Below are 21,613 nucleotides of genomic sequence, written 5' to 3' on the forward strand. Positions count from 1 at the left end.
CCGGACCGGCACGTTAAAATTACCACCGCTGAAGTGCCTTTGAGCAAGGCATTGAACCCCTACCATGAAATGTTCTATGAGCAGGGTGTGACTGTAAACAAATCCTTGGCTTAGTCCACTTCCCTGGGTAAACAAAGAACTTTGCTTTGCTTACATTTCAAGCACAACTCAATGCAAAGACTGTTAACTGTGAGTGGATGACCCAATAAAGCATTACACTTGTTTACAAGAGGGTCCACCTTGTTCAATTCATCAACATAGATATGCAGTTGCGCAGGCAGGCAGGCAGGCAGGCAGGCAGGCAGGCAGGCAGGCAGGCACGTATGGGCAGGCCATGGGGCAGGCTGAGGCCATAGAGTATATATAACTCTATGGCTGAGGCAGGTCAAAAGTAACCAGTAAGATCCGGTCTAGATCCTCAAAAAAGAAAACGCCTACTATAACATGTTCCGTTTCCGGTGTGTGTCACAGTATTATCTGTGTAAATGCCCAACTAATTATTGAGTATCAGTCAGTAGCCTATAAGGTCTCGCCAGTCGAGTTATATAATAACACATGGACATAATTAACAAAGTATTGTTACAAGTAATACTAGTAGTAATAATTGAAGAAACTTGCCGCCGGCCAGACTCATAATTGATTACCTCTTTGGTCGGAACAGAAAAACAGCTTGACTGACTGCGGCACAACCCGGAAGAAAGACGGAGGAGCGCGCGAAAGCGGCCGCGCGCGAGATTTGTTGTTTGTTGTGTTTAAGATCTTAACCTCGAGCTCAAGTCCTTTACAGGAGGAGGATATACTAATTACGGATATTATTACATATGAATGTAAGTCTATATACTTATTTCAATATCGAATGAAGTGCACCGACTGCACACACAACTAACACACACGACACGACCAAGTGGGTTCAGCTTCAGGAAGTTCAGGTTATAATGTTACAATGACTGGAGAGAAGCTTAGCATTAAGCGAAGACAGTGGTTTTCAACCTTTTTCATATCAAGGTCCAATTATTTATTTGACCTTTAAGCCACGGACCACCATTTGCTGACATTTAGCCTCTCAGACCCAAAACGAATGAATATTCTGTTGTCGGATAAGATTTTGTCCATTCATGCTGTATTAATGTGGTGCAGTCGGAGCGAGTCAGAATCCAATGGTAGTAAAGTTTCTGACATTTTTAAGACTTTGGGTTCTGACTGGCGGGGCTATCGGAGAGATAACAGGCAAATATGTTGATAAAAAATAACAATGATTCTACATTATCTAATTGTGTTGACTCACTGCTTGCAAATTAAGTAATGCAATGTTTAATTTTACTCTTGAGAGTACAGTTCAATAGTATGTAGATGTATGATGTTGCATGGGGTGACACTGTCCAGTGTCCACGCCACTGGAGGTCCCCCCCCCACACAAACTGTAACCAATTAGATTTGTAATTTCCAGGGAGTTTGGTACTTTTATCATATAGGATCCATTCAAAAGCTCAAAGCATAGTAGGCCTACAGCAACTGATTTCATGACAATAAAAGAGCCATCTTCGTATAAGTGGCTACCATGCAGTATCTCTTTATAATTGCATTAAATTACAATATACAGATACGTGTATGTATGTGACTGTGTACAACAACAATGTATGTGTGACTGGAGTTTATCCAGACATCACATACTAAAGCGAGGGTAAAAGAGTAACATTCCCTCTCGCTCATTGACGACGAGAGAGATTGATTTATCTTTTTGCCAATATTAATGACAAATTAATCACTCTCATATTCATTGTTCAAACTGTCTGTGTGTTCATAATACCGTTACCGTATATCCAATCCACGTATTATGGGATCATGGATGCATGTTCTTATTATTTACAGGTGATGGATTGTACATTATGATGAACTACAGATCATGTTAACTTAGTCTGATCAAATGCAGGCTATTTATTTTTTATTTATCTTATACTCTTACCTGTACCTATCCTGTGTTTTCATGATTAATTACCATACCATACCATACCATCTTTATTTCTATAGCACATTTAAATAACAACAAGTTGTACCAAAGTGCTTTACAATAAAATAATAAAAATCACAACTTCATTTAAAAACAAACAACATACAGTACACAGTGTCACTTTCAACATCAAAGGCTCATACTCTGCTTGGAAAATTGTAAAATCCATGCTCTTTTCAAGCAGACCATGACAATGATGATGATGATGCTTAATGCAGTTGTTGCCTACTACGACACCTGAATGTGATCAATAAAGATCCATTTATTGAAATGTGTTTCTGTTTTCCACACACACACACACACACACACACACACACACACACACACACACACACACACACACACACACGCACACACAGGTCGAATCCCGGAAGTGAGTGAAGATGAGTAGTCCTGCACTGAGTAGCAGCAGCTCCGCATCGAGTGGAACCATCAAGCCTAGTTTGGACCTCTTTGAAGACGTATGGCTTCAGCTCAAAGAATGCCACAAGAATGCACTCCATGGTAGGAACCGTTACAACTAGGGATGAAACAAAACAAGTCAGTCACAACCTTTTATTTGGGGAAATTAGAGACTTTTAAAATCTCTCTCTCTCTCTCTCTGTTTGTGTGGTTGAGAGCAGATATGAAAATGAAAGTAACTGTGCAATAACTCCTATGTACAGTAAGGTACGGTATGTATTTACTCTTGCACTGTATGTTGTACTAAGCGTCGGTGCACTATTTTTTTGTTATTTCCAGAATTGGAGGCAAAGGTTATCAAGCTGAAAAAGGACCGCTGTCTGTAAGTATATTGTGCTGCTCTACGTTTTTATTAAATACCAACGTTAAAACATTGGGTTCAACATGCCTTCATAAATGTGACATAGAATATGTGAGGAGCTGAGAATGGCCTAGGTATGTAGTGTTGCATTAATTCAGTTGAGTGTAAAGAGTCTCGCCACTGCTTTAGGGCATTCGCCACCAGGAAGACTTTGAGTGCATTTCTTCTGTAAGATGTGATTCCTGCAAATGGAGATCAAGTGCTAGCATTAAAGTGACCCTAGTATACACTACAGTACATTGTTTTCTTCCAGATAATGGATAGTTGACCGGGTTGTTGTGCTTCCTACAGTGATGCTCAGAGGCTCGAGGAGTTCTACGGTCGTAGCCAGCAGCTGAAGGAGGTTCAGAAAGGCCTGCAGGACACTATCGCTAAGCTGGAGGGGAGGTAAGGGACTGGCCCTGTGTGGCATTCACTATCGCTAAGCTAGAGGGGAGGTAAGGGACTGGCCCTGTGTGGCATTCACTATCTCTAAGCTGGAGGGGAGGTAAGGGACTGGCCCTGTGTGGCATTCAACATGTCAAGATGGTTAATTTGTCACTTTGCAAGTAAATACGGTGACATTTTGGTGTGGCATACTCTGCAGTAAAGACATATATAACAATAGTCTGGCAGCCGGGGTCGTGGAGTGGGACGTCTATACTCATAGTTTCATACATTCATTAATCCACTTGCTGACCGGCTGTCAGCATTGAGCCATTTTTTTGTATTGATATATGTGACCATACCATTAACAACCTATATATATGGCAACGTTTTCAAAATGTCATTCTGCTTCATGTAGCATGTGACGTGTCAAACTAGGGGGGTTTTCATGATTCATTGATCCATTGCAAGCATTAGTTTTGCTAAAAAAAACACCCCTTGTGCTAAAAACAGCCATAGCGGACAACGGACATCACAAAATGTGATGAGGTTATCACATTTGGCAAGTGGCTATGGCGGAATTCTATTAATTTCCACCATGCAGGTTGCTGCTGACTGTGGTGTGTGTCTGGTTGTGTTTGCAGGTTGCTGCTGACTGTGATGTGTGTCTTTGGTTGTGTTTGCAGGTTGCTGCTGACTGCGGTGTGTGTCTGGTTGTGTTTGCAGGTTGCTGCTGACTGCAGTGTGTGTCTGGTTGTGTTTGCAGGTTGCTGCTGACTGTGGTGTGTGTCTGGTTGTGTTTGCAGGTTGCTGCTGACTGCAGTGTGTCTGGTTGTGTTTGCAGATTGCTGCTGACTGCAGTGTGTTGTCTGGTTGTGTTTACAGGTTGCTGCTGACTGCAGTGTGTGTCTGGTTGTGTTTGCAGGTTGCTGCTGACTGCAGTGTGTGTCTGGTTGTGTTTGCAGGTTGCTGCTGACTGTGGTGTGTGTCTGGTTGTGTTTGCAGGTTGCTGCTGACTGCAGTGTGTGTCTGGTTGTGTTTGCAGGTTGCTGCTGACTGCAGTGTGCGCTCGCTGCGCTCCATTGGAGGAGCAGGTGAGGAAGGGACAGACGGAGTTGGAGAAGCAACGCCAGCAGAATGAGCGTCTCATCGCAGAGCACAGTGAGCACTGTCTCCCATAATAATAATAATAATGCATTTTATTTGTATTGCACTTTTCATTCACAAGAAATCCCAGAGTGTTCAAACTTTATTTGTAGAGCACATTTAAAACCACCGAGATTGACCAAAGCGCTGTACAGATCCGGAGCAAAGCAAGAAATGCAATATATGTATAGGGAAGTGTCGACATGCTCACAAAAAGGCACATGTATGCATATAAAATTAAATTAAATATAATTAAATCAAACAATACAACAGACATTGGAGATTAGAGATTAAAAAGCCAAAGAAAATGAATGAGTTTTAAGCAGAGACTTAAAAACATGATGCATACTCTCTAGTATACACTGTAACTTTGTGTTGTTTGTGATAACTGATAATTGTAACTTTGTGTTGTTTTGTCGGACAGAGAATGAAAAGGACAGCCTTCAGGACGAGAACAGAAAACTGAGCAAAGAGCTGGACAGACTGAAGAGGTGAGTTCCTGACTGTCTTCATTTTAGTTAAATGTAAACATCTGCATTACTTAATTTATAAGAAGTCTGCACAATTGGAGAAGGCAGAATAATTGTTATTTTGCCTCTTGTCTCTCCTATGGTGCAATACAGCATGGAATTGTGGACACAATCTTTACAAAATGTCCTATGACGTTTTCGGTCTGAGAGGCTAAATCTCATCAAATGGTGGCTCAAATGCAGAACAAATAATGGACCCTCGACGTGACATGGGTTGAAAACACATGGTACACTAGTACAGTTGTTCTCAACATGTGGGTTCGGAGCACGTGGATGATGGCTCTGTTTCGGAGCAAGGCAATTATTTGATGAGTTGATGGAGTTCCTATTTCCAGATGAAAGTTTGACTGTAATTCAAATGTCGTTTGTCATTGACAGCCCCGAGGCCCCGGAGGAGGAGACTCCTCAGTCCTCGGAGCAGGAGGAGGGAATGATCCCCGACTCTCCGCTCCACGCCAGCGCCGTGCCCGCGGTCAACAAACTGAAGAGACGCAAGACGACGGGCGGCCAGACCAAACACGTCCGCTACAAAGAGAAACCCCTACCGCCGTTGCATACCTCGCTCTTCGGCGGTCAGTCTTTGGGGCCGATTCATACTCCTATTTTAGAGCCGAATAAAAGTCGGTTCGGCTCTGTAGAGCCTACAATTTGACGTCATTTGAGGTTCGGGGGGGCGGGTACCGTCCTAAAGTCGGCTCTTCGGTGCTACTGAAAATTTCTGACGAGCCGAAATCATTTCGGCAATACAGTGCCGAAACAGCGGTAAAATAGGAGTATGAATCGGCCCTTATAATGGAAGCGTGTTGCACACTGAAAACCTACACAAGCTCATAGCAATGCGCACGTCTGTGATGCATTGAGAGCTCGTTAGATTAGGCTATTTTCAGTTATCCTTTCAAGATTGGAGCATTTTGGTGGTGGTCAAAATAGGGGGTTCTCGAATATTTCATAAAGGCAAAGCTTAAAGCCTCAATCTGTGATTTCTGAAATTCTGGCTGTATGTTGTACAGCAGGAACAAAATTAAAATGTGGTGCAAATCTGCGTCGCAGTCCCACCCCCTACCAGGGCCCAGGAAATGATTCTCCGTTAATTTTCCTCATAGACATTTCAAAAAGTATTTATTTAAAGACGTTTACGCCGCGGACAAAGCCAACTCTTGTCGTGACAAATCATGACAACAAACACAATTGTTTGGGCAAAGAAAAGAAAAGAACGGCAGGTTTTTTGGTTGTTTTTCTTCTTTGTAATTATTTGTTTGGTCCAAAATATTGTGTTTGTTGTCATGAGTTGTCACGACTCGAGTTGGCTTTGTCCGTGGCGTGACCGTCTTTAAATAAATACCTTTTGAAATGTCTAAGGGGAAAAATGCATTGGGAATAATTTCCTGGGCCTGGCGTCGTCATGAAAGGGGGGGGGGGGGGGGGGCGACTGCGACGCTCTATATTCGTTCACAGCAAACGTTGCTTTTGGGGGACCCTGAAACGAAACATTTTGAGAAGGCAAATACATATCATTCTGGGGGTTCTTGACATGAAATAGTTTGAGAACCACTGATATAAAAACATAGGGCTTTTCAGAAAACTGTCAGGACTAACAAAGACATTTTGTGGAATCTGGTCTCGGGTCAAAATGGGATAAGCTGCCTGTGTGCTTCTCCGTGGCAGAGTTGAACAAGGAGAGTCTGGAGATGTTGCAGGGCGGTGGAGAAGTGCTGGCACCAAACACATGTCAGATGGACACGTCACAGACGTCGGGTATGTATGCCTTCATCTCCAAAACCCATACCTTTTGACATGAGTATAAATATGTCTTGTCTATCTAGATACGCAGAAATTATGTCGTTATTTTGATTAATTATGTGAGGTATTTATTTAACCTTATGGATTAAAGTTCTCAGTCGCTACAACTGATCATTTTGATGTCATGTCATGTCATTTTGATTCCATAGAAGCCAGTGTTTGTGCTCAGCGAAAATAGCAGATCTACAAGCTCACAACACGTCGCATTGCGTCGTGTTGTGAGCTTGTAGATTGGCTATTTTCAGTCATTAGTCATTTTAAGATTATTTTGTGATTAGTACGTGATCGAACTAGCAATAGAACACAAGTTTCGAAGCATTTCCCAGAAACACGAATGTCTCAGAAATGTCATGATTTCTTCAGCTGGTCGGCCTATAACATCGAAGAAATAAATACCAGCACTCGCGTTATCCGTTAGGATTCTTGTTATATTTCAGTTTTCCGGAAGTTTCGGCCGGGTGGCCTTCTCCAACTTTAAAAAAATGAGATAAAAGTTGAAGAAGGCCACCCGGCCAAAACGTCCGTCCGTCTGTTGTTACACCTGCTGGGGGAAAATTTAAATGAAACAAGAATCCTAACGGATAACGTGATGGTATTTATTCCTTCAGAACCATGCACCCGGGCCGTTACTTCACTACATGGAACTATTCAACTGAGTGCTTGCTCTCGCTTTCTTCTTAAAGCGACCTATAACATCATCATTACATTTTCAGACTTGAGATTTGATTTGACTTTATTCCATGCTATCTACATCCGACTTGAACGAGGTTAAAAGTGGCCCGTGGCAGGATGTTTTCTTTTTGATTACCAAGAACAGGTCTGTTTTCATTTCAGATGAAGATGTAACTGTAGTGGCAGAAACGTGTCGCCTGGATGTTCCCAAGGTACTGGTGAGCAACTTCCTCACAGGTCTTTGAAATATTTGAGTCCTTACACAGGATCCTCCAGCTCCCAACATAATTTTTTTGTAGTGGTAACACGTGATAACATTAAATACCTTTCGTGCAAACTGGAATGTTTCTATTTGTTTGCCTGTCTTTTCGTCTTTGTCCTCGGTATCTCGAAATGGACTCAAGTGTCCCTGAACACTCCTCTCCGTGTGAATGAACCCATTAATATAAGACCTGGCTGGGGCAGATTCTACAAATACTATAGTAAAATAGGCACATCACTTCGTGGAGGTGCTGGGTTCAAAAAGTGACATGGGAAAAGAGAAGGGAACCCCGCACACTTGTATAATGCTCCAAAAGGTATATTCTATTGACAATGTTTTGAGCCTTCTGGTCAAACTGACCAGATGAAGAGCCTTGGTTTTCGAAACGTCGTCAATAAAATGTACCTTTTGGAGCATACGACGTGTGCAGATTCTACAAATGCCTTCTAGTTTTTGTGCCATATTCGGCCGCAGAGCCCCATTTTCTGCCAGGAATCCCCCCACCCCACCCCAGAAGAGAATGTTTATGTAAATAATTCAGATTATGAAAGTAAATTCACTTTCAAGTACATGCTTCCAGTGCATGGCACGAAGTGACACGCTGAGGAAATGAATGCATGAATGATGCATAATGAATGAATTGACATCTGCTTTGTATAATGAACAATTGGGAGACTAATGAAACTTTCAGTTTGTTTTGCTGTTGTTGAAAAGCCTTTTGTGTGCAGTGGTCGTTTGCCTGTCGTCCAGCTAATTAGTTACGTTGATGCAGTTTGGGCTTCAATGTGTTACAAACAGAGCCATTGTGTGTGTTTGTTTTTCCAGAGCAAAGAGGAAGAAGGCTGCTCGACTCCTCAGCAGTACAAGGTTCCTTCAAGGTATGAATGAAAGTGGAACACGTTTTATTAGTTACCAGCAACATGGTATGGCCACTATGTAACAGTGAAAATATTGTTAATATCAATGCATATATGTAACACTGCAACTGCATTGGTTACGTGTGTGTGTGTGTGTGTGTGTTGGGGGGCTCAACCCTATTGCTTTGAAATTAGATAATTTGCTAGTTATAGCTATGAATATGGGTTCACACTTTTATATTTATGTTTTGAGTGAAAACAGCGCATTATATGTAAACCGTGCTCTTATTTTACATTCCACAGACCAGAACACAGAGCACTCTGTCTGCATTTTCCTGCCATATTGGCCAACATTTCAATAACTGTTCATCCCTAGTTTTAGAATAAAGACGAATTAATTTTTTTTCCAAATTGCAGTGTTTATAAGCCTTTTTCTTCGGAAAGGCCAAAACAGAATTAGATCATATCGACGTCGGTTATCAGCCACAATGGCAATTAATCATATCAGATATCGATATCGCCCAACATGTCTCATCGGTTTACATCCCTATATCCACAGGTCGCGTCAGGGTCCAGGCTTCTCCGTCCTCCACCCGGACGATACGGGAGCGTCCCCCTCGCTCCTCCCCCACGGCGTGCTTCACAAGGCCAAGCGCAGGAAGCAGGACCTCGTCCAGGAGGTGTGGTGCACGTGGATGAACCCATTTTGACCTGAGATCAGATTCTAAAAAATGTCTTCTACATCCTGACAGTTTTCTGAAAAAGCCATGTTTCTATGTCAGTCGTTCTTCGAGTTTAAAAAAAATAGCAGACCTACAAGCTCGTAGCGCGCCACTCGGTGGCGCGCTATGAGCTTGTAGATCTGCTATTTTTCAATAGCTAGAGCATAACATAATGCTAACACCAAAAGGTTTCAGTCCATTTGGATTCCATAGAAGCCTCCTGTGAAAGCATGCTGCGCACTGAAAATAGCCCATCTACAAAAATGTCATAAAAGCAACCTTAATGCCTCAAATCTGTGATTTCATCAGCCGCTCGGCCCCCTAAAACATCATTACATTGTCATGAGTCTTGAGATTTTATTTTGCTTTATTCCAAGGGGTTGGTGGTCGAGAAGAGGAAGAAGAAGAACACCACCACCACCACCACCGCGGTCTCCCTACAGAACAATGCCGCGCCAGAGGAGCGAGCCGCGACCAGTCACGTCTGCAAGCAGGAACCATCAGACGTCCACAAGGTGAGGCTGTTGTCCTGTGTGAGATAATCTGACCCGATGTATCCTCACCGTCAGGCAGATACCTCACATCTCCATATTCTGACTTCTTGTGTTGCATAATTTGCATTGTGTTTAGTTTTCTCTGTCAGTCTACTATCAATCTATCAATAAAGGCAGAAAAAGAAAAAGTCCTGACGAGATGTACCTTCGCATCATAACAAAGTCACATTTAAAGGATTTTATTTGAACTATCGTCAATATTGAATCAATTTTGGGCGGGAACCCCTTTTGGTGTTTTAAGCATTATGTTATACTTTAGCTATTGAAAAATATCTATAGCTTGTAGGTCTGCCAGCTTGTAGGTCTGCCATTTATTTATCGTTAAAATGTGCCTCAAATCTTTAAAGAAATTGTCATGATTGTCAGGCCTAAATGGGTTAATATCAATGGTCTTTTGTCAGGTGTGTGCTGTGAACAAAGCACAAATATCTCATCCTTTTTTTCAGCCTTATTTCACATTACCAAATTTAAACACAAGCCAGACGTGCAAGGTAAAAAAAATAAAATGAAATGTCTTTGATCACTTCACAATGAAAACGAGGAACAAGCAATCCTGACAAATTATACTCTGGGAAATGCCCAGGTTAATACATAAAGCTGTGGGCTGTATAAAACTCGTCTCCGGGCCGCATTACTTATTCTAGCCAGAAGATGGCGATGCACACTAGGGTATAGCATCAGAAGACCTTCTGTATTCTGATATATTCTTGATATTCTGTATAGCAGTGGCTCCCAAGGTGTGGTCCGGGGACCCCCAGGGGTCCTTGAGGGAGTTCCAGGGGGTCCCCAGCTAAATGATAGTTTGGAACCATATGGACCCTTATGGGTCTGTAACTCTGAGAGTGTACAAACGGAACCAAATGGACCCGTTAGGGTGGTTAATTTGGTTAAATTACAATCTAAATTGGGGGTCTCAGAGATAGAAATGCCATTAAATGGGAGTCCGTAGCCTGTTGCTGGTTGCATATCAAACTGGGGGGGTCCTTGAAATGAAAATGGTTGAAAATCACTGCTAGAGTTGTAAAAATCTTCTCTTATGGGGGGGATCCCTGGCATGTCTTCTCTAATGGGTGTCCCGCGGGCTAATGAGTGTCATTTTGGGGTCCTTGACATGAAACAGTTTGGGAACCACTGCTGTATAGCATCATATCAGAATACAGTGGGTGTACCATGGCATAATCCCTACCTACCAGTCTTCTGCCATCACTGAAACTCACCTTAGCTGCCTACAAAGAAAACAGTTTTTCTTTTTTACTCAAGTGTGACCTTTTCAATCGAAAGCTGTATGAAGTCCTCAGGACAGCCTTATCTGAGCTTCATCCAAATTGGGCCATTCATTCTTCTTGAGTTATTTCCCTAACGGACAGACGTACAGACCAACCTTGGACAGCGGACACGACGCCCCCACATTGCATTGTGGGCGGAAAGCCAATAATAATAATAATAACCCCTTAGCACACTAGTTCCAAAACTTGTCAAGGTTGAGACCCAAAAACGTTGAAAATGTTTTGACATACAGTAATTAACACAATTTGTGCCCAAGACGTCCACGGAATTACCGCATGTAGTGCCCAGGACGTCTTGGTCAAAATGTCAAAAAGTGGGCAGCCTGGGTCGCCCATTTTGAAAGAATGACAAAATATAGGAAACACAAAATAAATAAAGGAACTGTCTCCCATACATACTGTTTGGGAAACGTGCCTGTCTAATATGTGTGTGTCATCTGTCAGGTGCCGTCCGTGCAAAACGGAGCTCCCGGCGCCCAGACGCCGGGCGTTTCCTTCCTGCGTCCCGCCAACAAGACGAAGAGGAAGAGTGACGAAGGAAGGACAAGGAGCGTCCTGCAAGACCTGAACGCTCCCCTCGCCTCCGCCAGGGAGGACGGTGAGTTGAAGATGTCGCCCCGGCTTCATCGGCCTGGCCCATTTATTGGGTCCGATTACCCTCCTTCCCGAGCTTTGTAGTTTGGTCTTAGATAGAGATGACTGTAATTTGACCCTTATTTGTTATGATATCGGGTCATATTGGTATCGGCGAATATGCCAGTCTAACCACCAATCCGACACAGGGGTAAAGGGGTTGACACTATGGCAGGTAAATAAAATGTTGGGGCATGTGGATTTTGGTGAGGTGACCAACGAACTACAACATGACGCCACGAGCCGCAGTGAAGAGCAAACCACCGCCACCGCCCTTCTCTCTGTTTTTTCCTCACCACCGCTCAAAGTTATTTCAGCTCCGGTGGTCACCTCGCCACCGGAGCGGTGGTCACCTCACCACCGAAAACCCAGACTATGAATGAGCCTTTAGACCAGTACAGTGGTTCCCTGTTGCCGAACCACCACTACTACTATTCGCATTGCAGTTAGACGGAGCAGCAGCCAGCCCCTCTGTGCTAACCTCTTGCTTTCCCCATCAGAACGGAAGGCTGAGGTGGATCAGACGTGGAGCATCGACCCCGCTGCGGCCCTCTCCCAGTACCACGCTGGCAGCCCCGACACCCCGGAGGTATAGGGTTCTGTCTGCTTATTATAATAACCTCATGTGGGCTCACGGACGCCAGGTGTCCGGGGCCACACACACCTCATTCTTTTTGAGTGCAGCCAGTCCTACTTATAGCCTCCCACACCTGTGTGCAGTGAGCAAGCTGCTAGCCACTCAGCCTTGATTGCATGATTGGCAGTGAGTCTCCATGGGCCTTTTGACAACGCAAGTGCTCTGTGAATAAAGTGTTCTGTTTTATGCTTGGACAGGAGGACAGGCCACACAACCAGACGGAGACCGTGGACGCTGACTGCACGTTCATCAGTCACAGCATGCTCCAAGGCCGGGGAACGCACGCACCACCGCACACGGGAGACGGCGGCTCTGGTAACGGCTTTAATCCATTCTGGGGGCGAGAACCCCTTTTGGTGTTTTAAGCATTATGTTATACTTTAGCTATTGAAAAATAGCAGCTATCTACAAGCTCGTAGCGTGGCACAGAGTGAAAATGTGGTGCAGATCTTTGAACATATATTCTTTCAGAGTGAACGTTTTTAACTTAAATCTTTGCTCCCGGGCAGTCCCAGGAACAACATATTTTTGGATGGGGTTCGGCGGCCAATTTCATATAATTTCTGTGGTCCTTGACATGAAAAACTTTGAGAACGACTGACATTGAAACATGGGGTTTTTCAGAAAACTTTAGAAGACATTTGTAGAATCGCCCTCAGGTCTAAATGGGTTAATGCAGCGTAGTTGACACACAAGAACTGAGCAGGAATATTATGCCTAACTTTCTCCTCTGCTTTTACTTTGAAGGACATCGTCACCAGAAGGCCAACGACAGCCTGGATGAAATGTTTGACACCACAGCCTGCGGAGAGTACAAGTCTTACCACAACCTCACACACCTGGACCACGACGAGCCATGTACTGATGAAGAGGAGCGGGGGGAGGAAGAGGAGGTGGCGGACAATGGTAGGTCCATAATATTAACACATTTTGTACATAATACGTCCTGAAACGTCATAAGGATTGGAACCGAGAGGTGCCTTCGACGTCTGTGGACGTCCTAGCGACGTCCAAACGACGCGGGGCGAGATAATAATATTCAGAATTATTCCTATTTTTTTTTTTGGCATTTCGCTTTTCGCTTGCCGTATGCTAACGCTCTGTGCAACTATTAGCTTGTCATTGACTCCCATGTTAGCGCGGCGGAAAGAATGACTCGTATCTCCTGATCCAGGGCGCTCTCCGTGGTGATGAATGGATCGATATGCTGGCGCTGCGTTTCTGCTCCTCATCCGTCTCTCCCGCAAAATATGAACTCTTTTTGGAGCGTATATAAATATATTAAGATGATCGGGGATTGTGAGGTCACTTTGTCAGTCAACTTTTTTAAGAAAGTATTTCCGGTTCATGGCTTTCAAAATAAAAGCGATCACTACACTGGCGATTACTCTGGCGCAAGCAGCGCCTTTATTTTGATGCAGTTCCGGTACTAAATGTGTTTATTAATAATAATAATCTTTATTTGTATAGCATCTTTCATGACATAAAATGCAACTCAAAGTGCTTTACAGAGCAATACAAAAAGCATCAAATAATGTTAAAAAAAATTAAAATAATAGCTAAAAAATTCAGTGAATCAGGCAAAACAGTGAGGACATGAATAATAACACAGAGATTTAAATATCAAATAAAGGCAAGAGTGAAGAAATGTTTTATTATAGTTTATCTTATTTAGATACTTATTTGTTTTGTTTATACAAGTGCAAGTGCAATATCTGTGTGTGTGTGTGTGTGTGTGTGTGTGTGTGTGTGTGTGTGAATGTATTGTATGTTATAAAAAATGTCAATACAAATATTATTGAAAAAGAAAGAGTTAAGAAATAGGTCTTAAGCTGTGCTTTAAAGCTATCTACAGAGGCTGCCTGTCGAAGGTGTAGTGGGAGTTTATTCCAAGCCGTCTGCCCACTGCGTCACCGTGTTTTTGAGTGGTGCAACCACTCCTATAGTTAGAGTATAGACAGCTATGTGTGTCCCTGGCTGGCTGGCTGTGTCCCTGGCTGGCTGGCTGTGTCCCTGGGTACGAGCACGGAAACAGCATATTATGACCACCAAGTTGCACAGCCTGACACACCACCAAGTCTCACTGTTGCGCAGCCTCGCCCCCCACACGGTAACTCTTGTCATTTCTCGACCGTTTCGGACACGGCGCGTGCCGGCACCCTGGGCGCGTTCCTGTGGGTCTGGATGTCCCCCCCCCCCCCCCCCCCCCCCACACGGAGTTGCACCACTCACTTCACATGTGTGTGTGTGATCTTTTATTTGTAGGCACTTTTGAGGCTTTGACCGTTTCTTGGCGTCTTATGGTGGTCTTCTGTTGTTGAGTTCCGTTTATTTTTATTTCTTTGCCTTTGCTTTTTGTTCAGTCCAAAAGGAACATTGCTTTGCTGAGAACCCTGGAGATGATGCTAAGGAAAACAAAGCTGGGTGAGTTTTATTGTTGTTTTTGCATCTTAGCAATGCTTCAACTGGCGTTTCTTCTTTTAACCCCTTTTGGTGTTAGCATTATGTTATGCTTTAGCTATTGAAAAATAGCAGACCTACAAGCTCGTAGCTCGCCACCGAGTGGCGCGCTACGAGCTTGTTGGTCTGCTATTTTTGAAAAATCGAAGAACGACTGACATAGAAACAGCTTTTTCAGAAAACTGTCAGGATGTAGAAGACATTTTTTTAATCTGATCTCAGGTCAAAATGTGTTAAAAAAAACTAAAAAAAACATGAACCCTAGTGTCCCTGTACCTCTGCATTACATAATCAAAGTCAAAAGTCGTACGATTTGTCACACACATTACCGCAGTGAAATGTGCATTTGACCCATCTCTTGGAGCGGTGAGCCACAGCCGTGCCGCGCTCGGGAATCATTTGATTAGTTGATTTGACCCCCCACTCCAACCCATTGATGCTGAGTGTCAAGCAGGGAGACATTTGGTCCCATATTTTTACAGTCTTTGGTATGACCCGGTCGGGGATCGAACCCCAGCCTCCCAGTTTCAGGGCGGACACTCTAAACACAAGGTTTAATAATAATAATAATCATCATCAACCAACATTTACTGTACTGTGAAATGAACTGTGTAATTTTGAGTTCTACAATGTTATTGTGAGTGTAACGTTTCTCTCCCTGCGTCAGACACCCAGCGTATGCACACATGGCAGTGGTTCGCAATAAAGAGGAGAGACGGAAGCTTAAGGGCAGCACATGCAAGGAATGTGAAATAGTGAGTTGGTTGGTTTGGCTAATATACAAGCATTTGACAGTATTGCTATATATATTGCAGTGTTGTTTTTGGCAGCACATTTTGATTTTAGTTTGTCCTACTTGTCTCTTCAATAGTTTTCATTTAGTCACATTTTAGTCACCTGGAATGTTTTAGTGTTAGTCTAGTTTTAGTCGACTAAATATCATAAGATTTCAGTCGACTTAAATCTACAGTTGATTTAGTCTACAAGATCTACAAGCTCAAGCTTGTAGATCGGCTATTTTCAGCGTAAAATTACGTATACTGGATCTCTTGTCCACTAGTCCCTTCCCAACATTTGTCTAGTTTTTATTTGTTGACAAAATTGTCAATACATTTAGTCTTAGTTTTAGTCATGATATAGTTACCATTTAGTATTGGTCAGTGAAAAAAAAGGGTAGTCGACGAACATTTTTTGTCTTAGTTTTAGCCGACAAAAACAACACTGTGAACATAATAAGGAGGTGCGGCCTTCCTCTCTGCAGTACTACGCCTACCTGCCAGAAGAGGAACGACAGAAGAAGCTGTCGGAGTGTTCGAGGCACCGCTTCCGCTACATTCCTCCGAGCACTCCCGAGAACTTCTGGGAGGTCGGATTCCCATCGACTCAAACCTGTGTTGAAAGAGGTATAACTCGCCGACAATGTCACGCAAAATAGTTTTTTGTGGCAAAGGTGCTGCGCTGTAGTAGCTGCACACTTCATCGAGAAAAAAAAGATTGAGATCAAGAATCGTGCAGCACTAGTTTGCTGTCCAATTCATGTTTTTGCTACAAGAGAGACTTCAAGAGAGGTTTGAGTCGAGCACTTTGATGTTGTCTGTTTAAAGCAGGGGTGCCCAAAGTGCCCAAGTTTTCAAGAATGTTGCTGTGCTCAAACGTCGGTAGCATTACAAATTAAATACAAAACAAATCTTATTCCATTTGTCCCCCTTCCCATTCCAAGGGCATTTGTCTTATATTATGTAACGCCAGCCCTGCTATTCCATATTTAAACTATTTTTAGTAATGGCATTATATATTTTTGGGTGGCTAGATATTTTTAAGCTGGTCATTTTGAAAGTAGCTCTCAAGTCCAAAAAGTGGACCCACCCCGGGGTCCACCCATAATTCAGACGGTCCGCTGTTCCGAAGGTCCCTGCATGTAGGCTATTGTCTGTCACAGTGTGAGGCAGATGTTTAAATGTTGTGTTAAGTGTTACAATAAAGGACATATCAAGTTCTAGGAATCCACTGTCTGGGACGCCATGTCTCTGCACGACAGTTAATATAATAAATAATCCATTAAACATGTACTGTACATACAAACAGTAAAACACCATGTGTTGGACAGAAAAACAATCTGCACACACTGGATAATTTCCCCATGAACATTTATTGTAAATCCACCCAACAACAATATAGTATTTTTCATTGTTACTTTCAAACATCAAAATCTTCCTCACCAGCAAATCCCATACATGCAAAACATATGCCGTCACAATTCCACATAAAATGAACACCAACATATACAGTATTATATCAAGGTCATCAATGTGACATATTGTAACCTACCCACTACTCTGCTCTCCCCCCCCCCCCCCCCCCCCGCCATACAAAACAATATTCACCAAAGAATGCAGATCTACAAGCTCACAACGCGTAGCATTGCTAGGCCTGTCACAATTATTACATGATCGCCTAAGCATAATTATTTGAGATAATCGCAATTATTTTTTGCATAATTGTCAATCGTTTCCATGTTGAAAAAATTTCCAAACATTTTCAAACATTTTACAAAAATAGCAGAATAAGCAGATCTACAAGCTTACAACACGTTGTGACGTGTTAGTGATCGCTTTGTATATTTTAAGTTATTCGTCATAATCTGCCCTGTGCAATTTGTGATTACGAAGCCTAAAAGGAAGACAGGAATACAAATTGAAATTGAAAGAAAAACAACCTTTTGGTGCGGATTAGTCTAATCTGTGTGATTGACAGGAGATATGATCAGAGGAGCAGAGTTTTCACCATTCCTATTAAGATATGGACTGAAGTATGGATAGAGTCTCTCCGTGAAGGTGCAGCCAGTGAAAGAGTAAAGATGAACTCTGGTCTCCACATCATAAAAGGAGACCAGACCCTCCTCATAATCCACAAACACTCCTACTTTCTGGAGCTCCTCTCTTACAGGGAGGACGACAGCAGCAGCAGAGTACTCATTTCCATTCCTCAACTTCATAGTCCAGTAACCATCGGTGGGACTCAGTGTGAGACTTCTCTTCCTGTTGATGGACTCTCTGGCCACTCCTACTGTCCAGTCAGTCTTCCCTCCAACCTCAACCTCATAGTAAAACCTTCCTGAGGAGTTGCTTTGTTTTCCTAAGACAGCGGCACGTGTACAGAATCTCTCTGGGTTGTCAGGGAGATTACATTTCCAGTCATTTCCATGACTCACTTGTTTTCCATCCTCAGACAGAATAAGATAAGGGTTTGCTGTATCAGCATCCAGAGTTAGAGCCACCTCATATTGCTGGATCCTCCTCAGCTCAGCATCATGCAGGTTCTTCTCCATCTCTTGACTGAGTGTCTTCTCCAGCTGAGCCACAGCTGTCCTCAGTGTCCCCACATGTGAAGACTGATGGACAATGACCTTTGTCCAGTCCTTGGTAGGTGGAGGAGTGTTGGATGTGAAGTTCTGGAGGAGGAGGTGGAGGTGGTCTTCAGTGTGTAAGAGCTGCTTCAGCTCAGAGCTTCTCTTCTCTAACTCTGTGATTTCTTGTTGCAGCTCTTTGATGAAGTCTTCAGCCTGTTTCTCTGTTGTTTTCTGCTTTTCTTCAATCACATCAATGAGCTCAGCCTGGCTTCTCTCAATACAGCTGATCAGAGCAGTGAAGAGCGGCACACTGACAGCCATGACTGTATCTGCATCTTCCTTACTGAGCTCCACTGAGTGTCTGACCTCCTGAATCTTCACTTGTCTCTCCTGGATCATCTGCTGAACTTCAGCCTCTGTCTTTCCCAGCTCAGCCTTCTTTCCTTCATATGCCTCTTTCAGAGATACAGTTCTATGTAACATGTGTTCGTACTCAGTGCAGAACTGACAGATGCACATGAGGTCAGTCTTACAGAACAGCTCCAGAGGTCTGTCATGTTTCTTGCACAGAATGTCTTCCAGGTTCTTCACAGGTTCGATTAGCTTGTGTCGTTTTAACCCTGCGAGTCTCAGGTGAGGCTCCAGGTGAGTGTCACAGTAGGAGGTCAGACACACCAGGCAGGACTTCAGGGCTTTGGCTTTGGTCTCAGTACAGTAGTCACAGGAGACTTCATCTGGTTCAGCAGGTTCTGGGTTTGTGCTGGAAGTTTGTCTCTGCTGCTTTGACTTCCTGAACTGATCGGCCATCTCAGAGAGGACTTTATTAACAGAGAATTCTAGTCTATTACAGAAGGTTTTGTTACACAGAGGACACTGACACACATCACTAGTATCCCAGTAATGTGTGATGCAGGTGTTGCAGTAGTTGTGTCCACATGGAGTGGTGATTGGATCAGTGAACACATCCAGACAGATAGAACACAGGAACTGCTCTTCAGACAGGAGACTGCTGGCACACGCCATTTCTACACACTGAAACAAAAAAGTGAAACTAATTTTATTTTTGGATGTTACTTCTCACAGGTATCTCTACCAGGCCGGAGATTATCATTTGTGTGTCTGTCTTTGAACAGCTAATCTCTGGCACCACTGGACCGATCCATGTGAAACTTTTCAAACGTATACAGTACTCCCAATTGGAAAAAGTGAAACATATTTTATTTTTGGATGCTACTTCTCACAGATATCTGAGTATCTGACTAATTACCTAAAAACACCCACAACCACAATACTACCGTGCCCTAGAACGACGATCTTATAAAAACAAACATGGGCAAATTATCCTTCTACAACACTGCCACCCAAGTGTGGAATCACTGGAATGTCCTGACCCCTTCCCTCAACAATGCAGATCACTGTTTTTTAAAACAGGCCTGAAAATCCACCTTTCAGCAGGCCACAGGGAGAGGAAATGATCACTTTTCCTGACGGGTGATGATCAATAGGCCAAAGAAGATTCTTATATTTTGTATATGCACTTGTATCAAATGCAGCCCAAAGCGCTTTACTTAAAATAGAGAAAAGAAAAATAACATTCATAATATTAAACCAGATTAAACACGAGATTAAGAACAAATTAAAAGGAGGCAAGATCAACATTAAGACACTACAAAAAAATAACCACTTTAAGAAGGATTACAGACTGTACAGATCTGACACCTGTTCATTCACTTTGATATTTAACCACACAGACTACCTGTCACCTATTTAGATGGCCTACAAAACGCACACACACATTTTGGGGAAGTGAAAAACGCTATGATAGTCATACATGAGGGGAAAAAAATCAGGATTAGAGTTTAATAGACAGACTGACTGAGAGGCAGGTTTCCTTGTTTATAGGATAAATCATTAACTAAATGCAGTAGCCTACTCACCAATGCGTGTCAGTATTTGTGTAAAATGTCGTGTTGAAAGGTTCTGTAGAGACTTTGTGTATAACGTCTTGTAGAAAGGTTTTGTAGAGCGTACTAGACTAGAGAGTGTTGCTGCCACCAAACTTTTGTCTGTTTACTTTTACTTTCGTTTCATTTCATTTCCTCACTGCGCAACTGTAGCTGTTAACCCTTTACTGCCACCTGCTGGACAACAACTCAGAATGTGTACACAACCATTTGAGAACCCCAGCATCTCAAATTCCAGACAGGGAACATATTATCCAATCTACAGTGGTGGAAAAACGACTCAAATGTTTTATTTAAGTAAAAATAGCAATACTGCAATGTAGAACTATACTCTGTTACAAGTATAAGTCCGGAATTCATGTACTTAAAGTTCAAAAAGTAATTAAGCTAGTCATTGTGAAGAATGTCCCATTTCAAGATGTCAAATGTATAAACATCCTTTGAAAATAGCCGATCTACAAGCTCACAATGCATCACATTCCGAGCTTATATAGGCAAGGATTTTAACAAAAATATAAAATTATAATGAAAATAATGAAGTATTATACGGTGCATTACCATCGTTTCAGAGTTATGTTAGTTTAAATTATATGCATGTCATGTCATAGTATATTCCTTAATGTAAACACAATGATATTGTAGGACGTGGGCTTCTGTCAATCTACCCCTTGTGTCATCCGACAATAAACTGAAAGTGGTTGGGGTCACGGTGGCACAGATGGTAGTGCTGTCGCCTCACAGCTAGAAGGTCCTGGGTTCGATTCCCACTGTGGACGCTGGGGGCGTGTTCTCTCCTGCGCGTCATCAGTGCCCATACCCGAGGCGGGGTTGGCGAAAGGGCCTTTCTTGGGTGGAGTTTGCATGTTCTCCCCGTGTCCCCTAGGGTAGGTAGTACTAGGTTCCCCTCACATAAAACATGCAGTAATCCTGGTCTCTAAACTGCCTCCCCCTGGTCAGCCTGATGGAGGGGAAAGGTACTGGTCGGAATATCGTGTTATCTTCCACGCACTACGTCCGGCCGGGGAAACTCCCCCCTTTCAGGTGAAAAGAAGCAGCTTGGACTCCTCATGCATAGAAGGAAGCATGAGGTCAGTCCGCTGCCCCCCCAGGTTGGCAGAGGAGGTGTAGCGCCCAGGATTACATTAGATAATTAACACTGGGTGAAAACATGGGCTACAAAATCGTGGGATAAACATTAAAAGACACTCAAAGTGATTTACTCTTGATTAACAAACACACATACCATATTAAAATTTACAATATTTGTTTGCTTTTGTTTTGAAAATATTTCAGGTTACATCAAGGAAGACAACAACCCAGAGCCACGTATGCGGAGAAGACAACCTTTCAATGCGCTGTTCTCTCCAAAACGTAAGGAGGAGGATGGGTTGTTTTCTCCAAAACGATCCTAGACACTAATGCATCTCTCTAGTCTACAGGAACTACTGTGTATAGTTCTGCTAATACTTGAACCAATAATAGTTCTGCTAATACTTGAACCAATAATTTATATGATTTAATTTTTTTTAATTTTTTTGCACATT

At 42.9% G+C, this 21,613-nt stretch overlaps 2 protein-coding genes across 2 annotated transcripts; one reads left to right on the forward strand and one right to left on the reverse strand.

The window, feature by feature from the left end:
- Positions 1 to 746: 746 nt before the first annotated feature.
- Positions 747 to 21,574, forward strand: rbbp8 (retinoblastoma binding protein 8). Its single transcript, XM_080794029.1, has 20 exons — positions 747 to 827; positions 2,368 to 2,512; positions 2,750 to 2,792; positions 3,123 to 3,218; positions 4,243 to 4,358; positions 4,768 to 4,834; positions 5,252 to 5,445; positions 6,539 to 6,628; positions 7,508 to 7,557; positions 8,433 to 8,485; positions 9,024 to 9,144; positions 9,564 to 9,701; positions 11,471 to 11,624; positions 12,160 to 12,248; positions 12,494 to 12,611; positions 13,044 to 13,202; positions 14,660 to 14,720; positions 15,424 to 15,511; positions 16,018 to 16,159; positions 21,363 to 21,574. Exons 2-20 carry the CDS (start codon positions 2,392 to 2,394, stop codon positions 21,479 to 21,481), a joined length of 2,019 nt encoding a protein of 672 aa, XP_080650155.1. The 5' UTR covers positions 747 to 827; positions 2,368 to 2,391; the 3' UTR covers positions 21,482 to 21,574.
- Positions 17,371 to 20,170, reverse strand: LOC308336290 (E3 ubiquitin-protein ligase TRIM39-like). The gene is made up of 2 exons (XM_080793609.1): positions 20,043 to 20,170; positions 17,371 to 19,137 (listed from the first exon to the last, which is right to left on the reverse strand). The coding sequence occupies exon 2, from the start codon at positions 19,126 to 19,128 to the stop codon at positions 17,491 to 17,493; it is 1,638 nt and encodes a 545-aa protein (XP_080649735.1). The 5' UTR covers positions 19,129 to 19,137; positions 20,043 to 20,170; the 3' UTR covers positions 17,371 to 17,490.
- Positions 21,575 to 21,613: the final 39 nt, after the last annotated feature.

Source organism: Protomyctophum bolini, assembly GCF_963924005.1.
Source record: "Protomyctophum bolini genome assembly, chromosome: 21".
Classification (NCBI taxonomy): Eukaryota; Metazoa; Chordata; class Actinopteri; order Myctophiformes; family Myctophidae; genus Protomyctophum; species Protomyctophum bolini.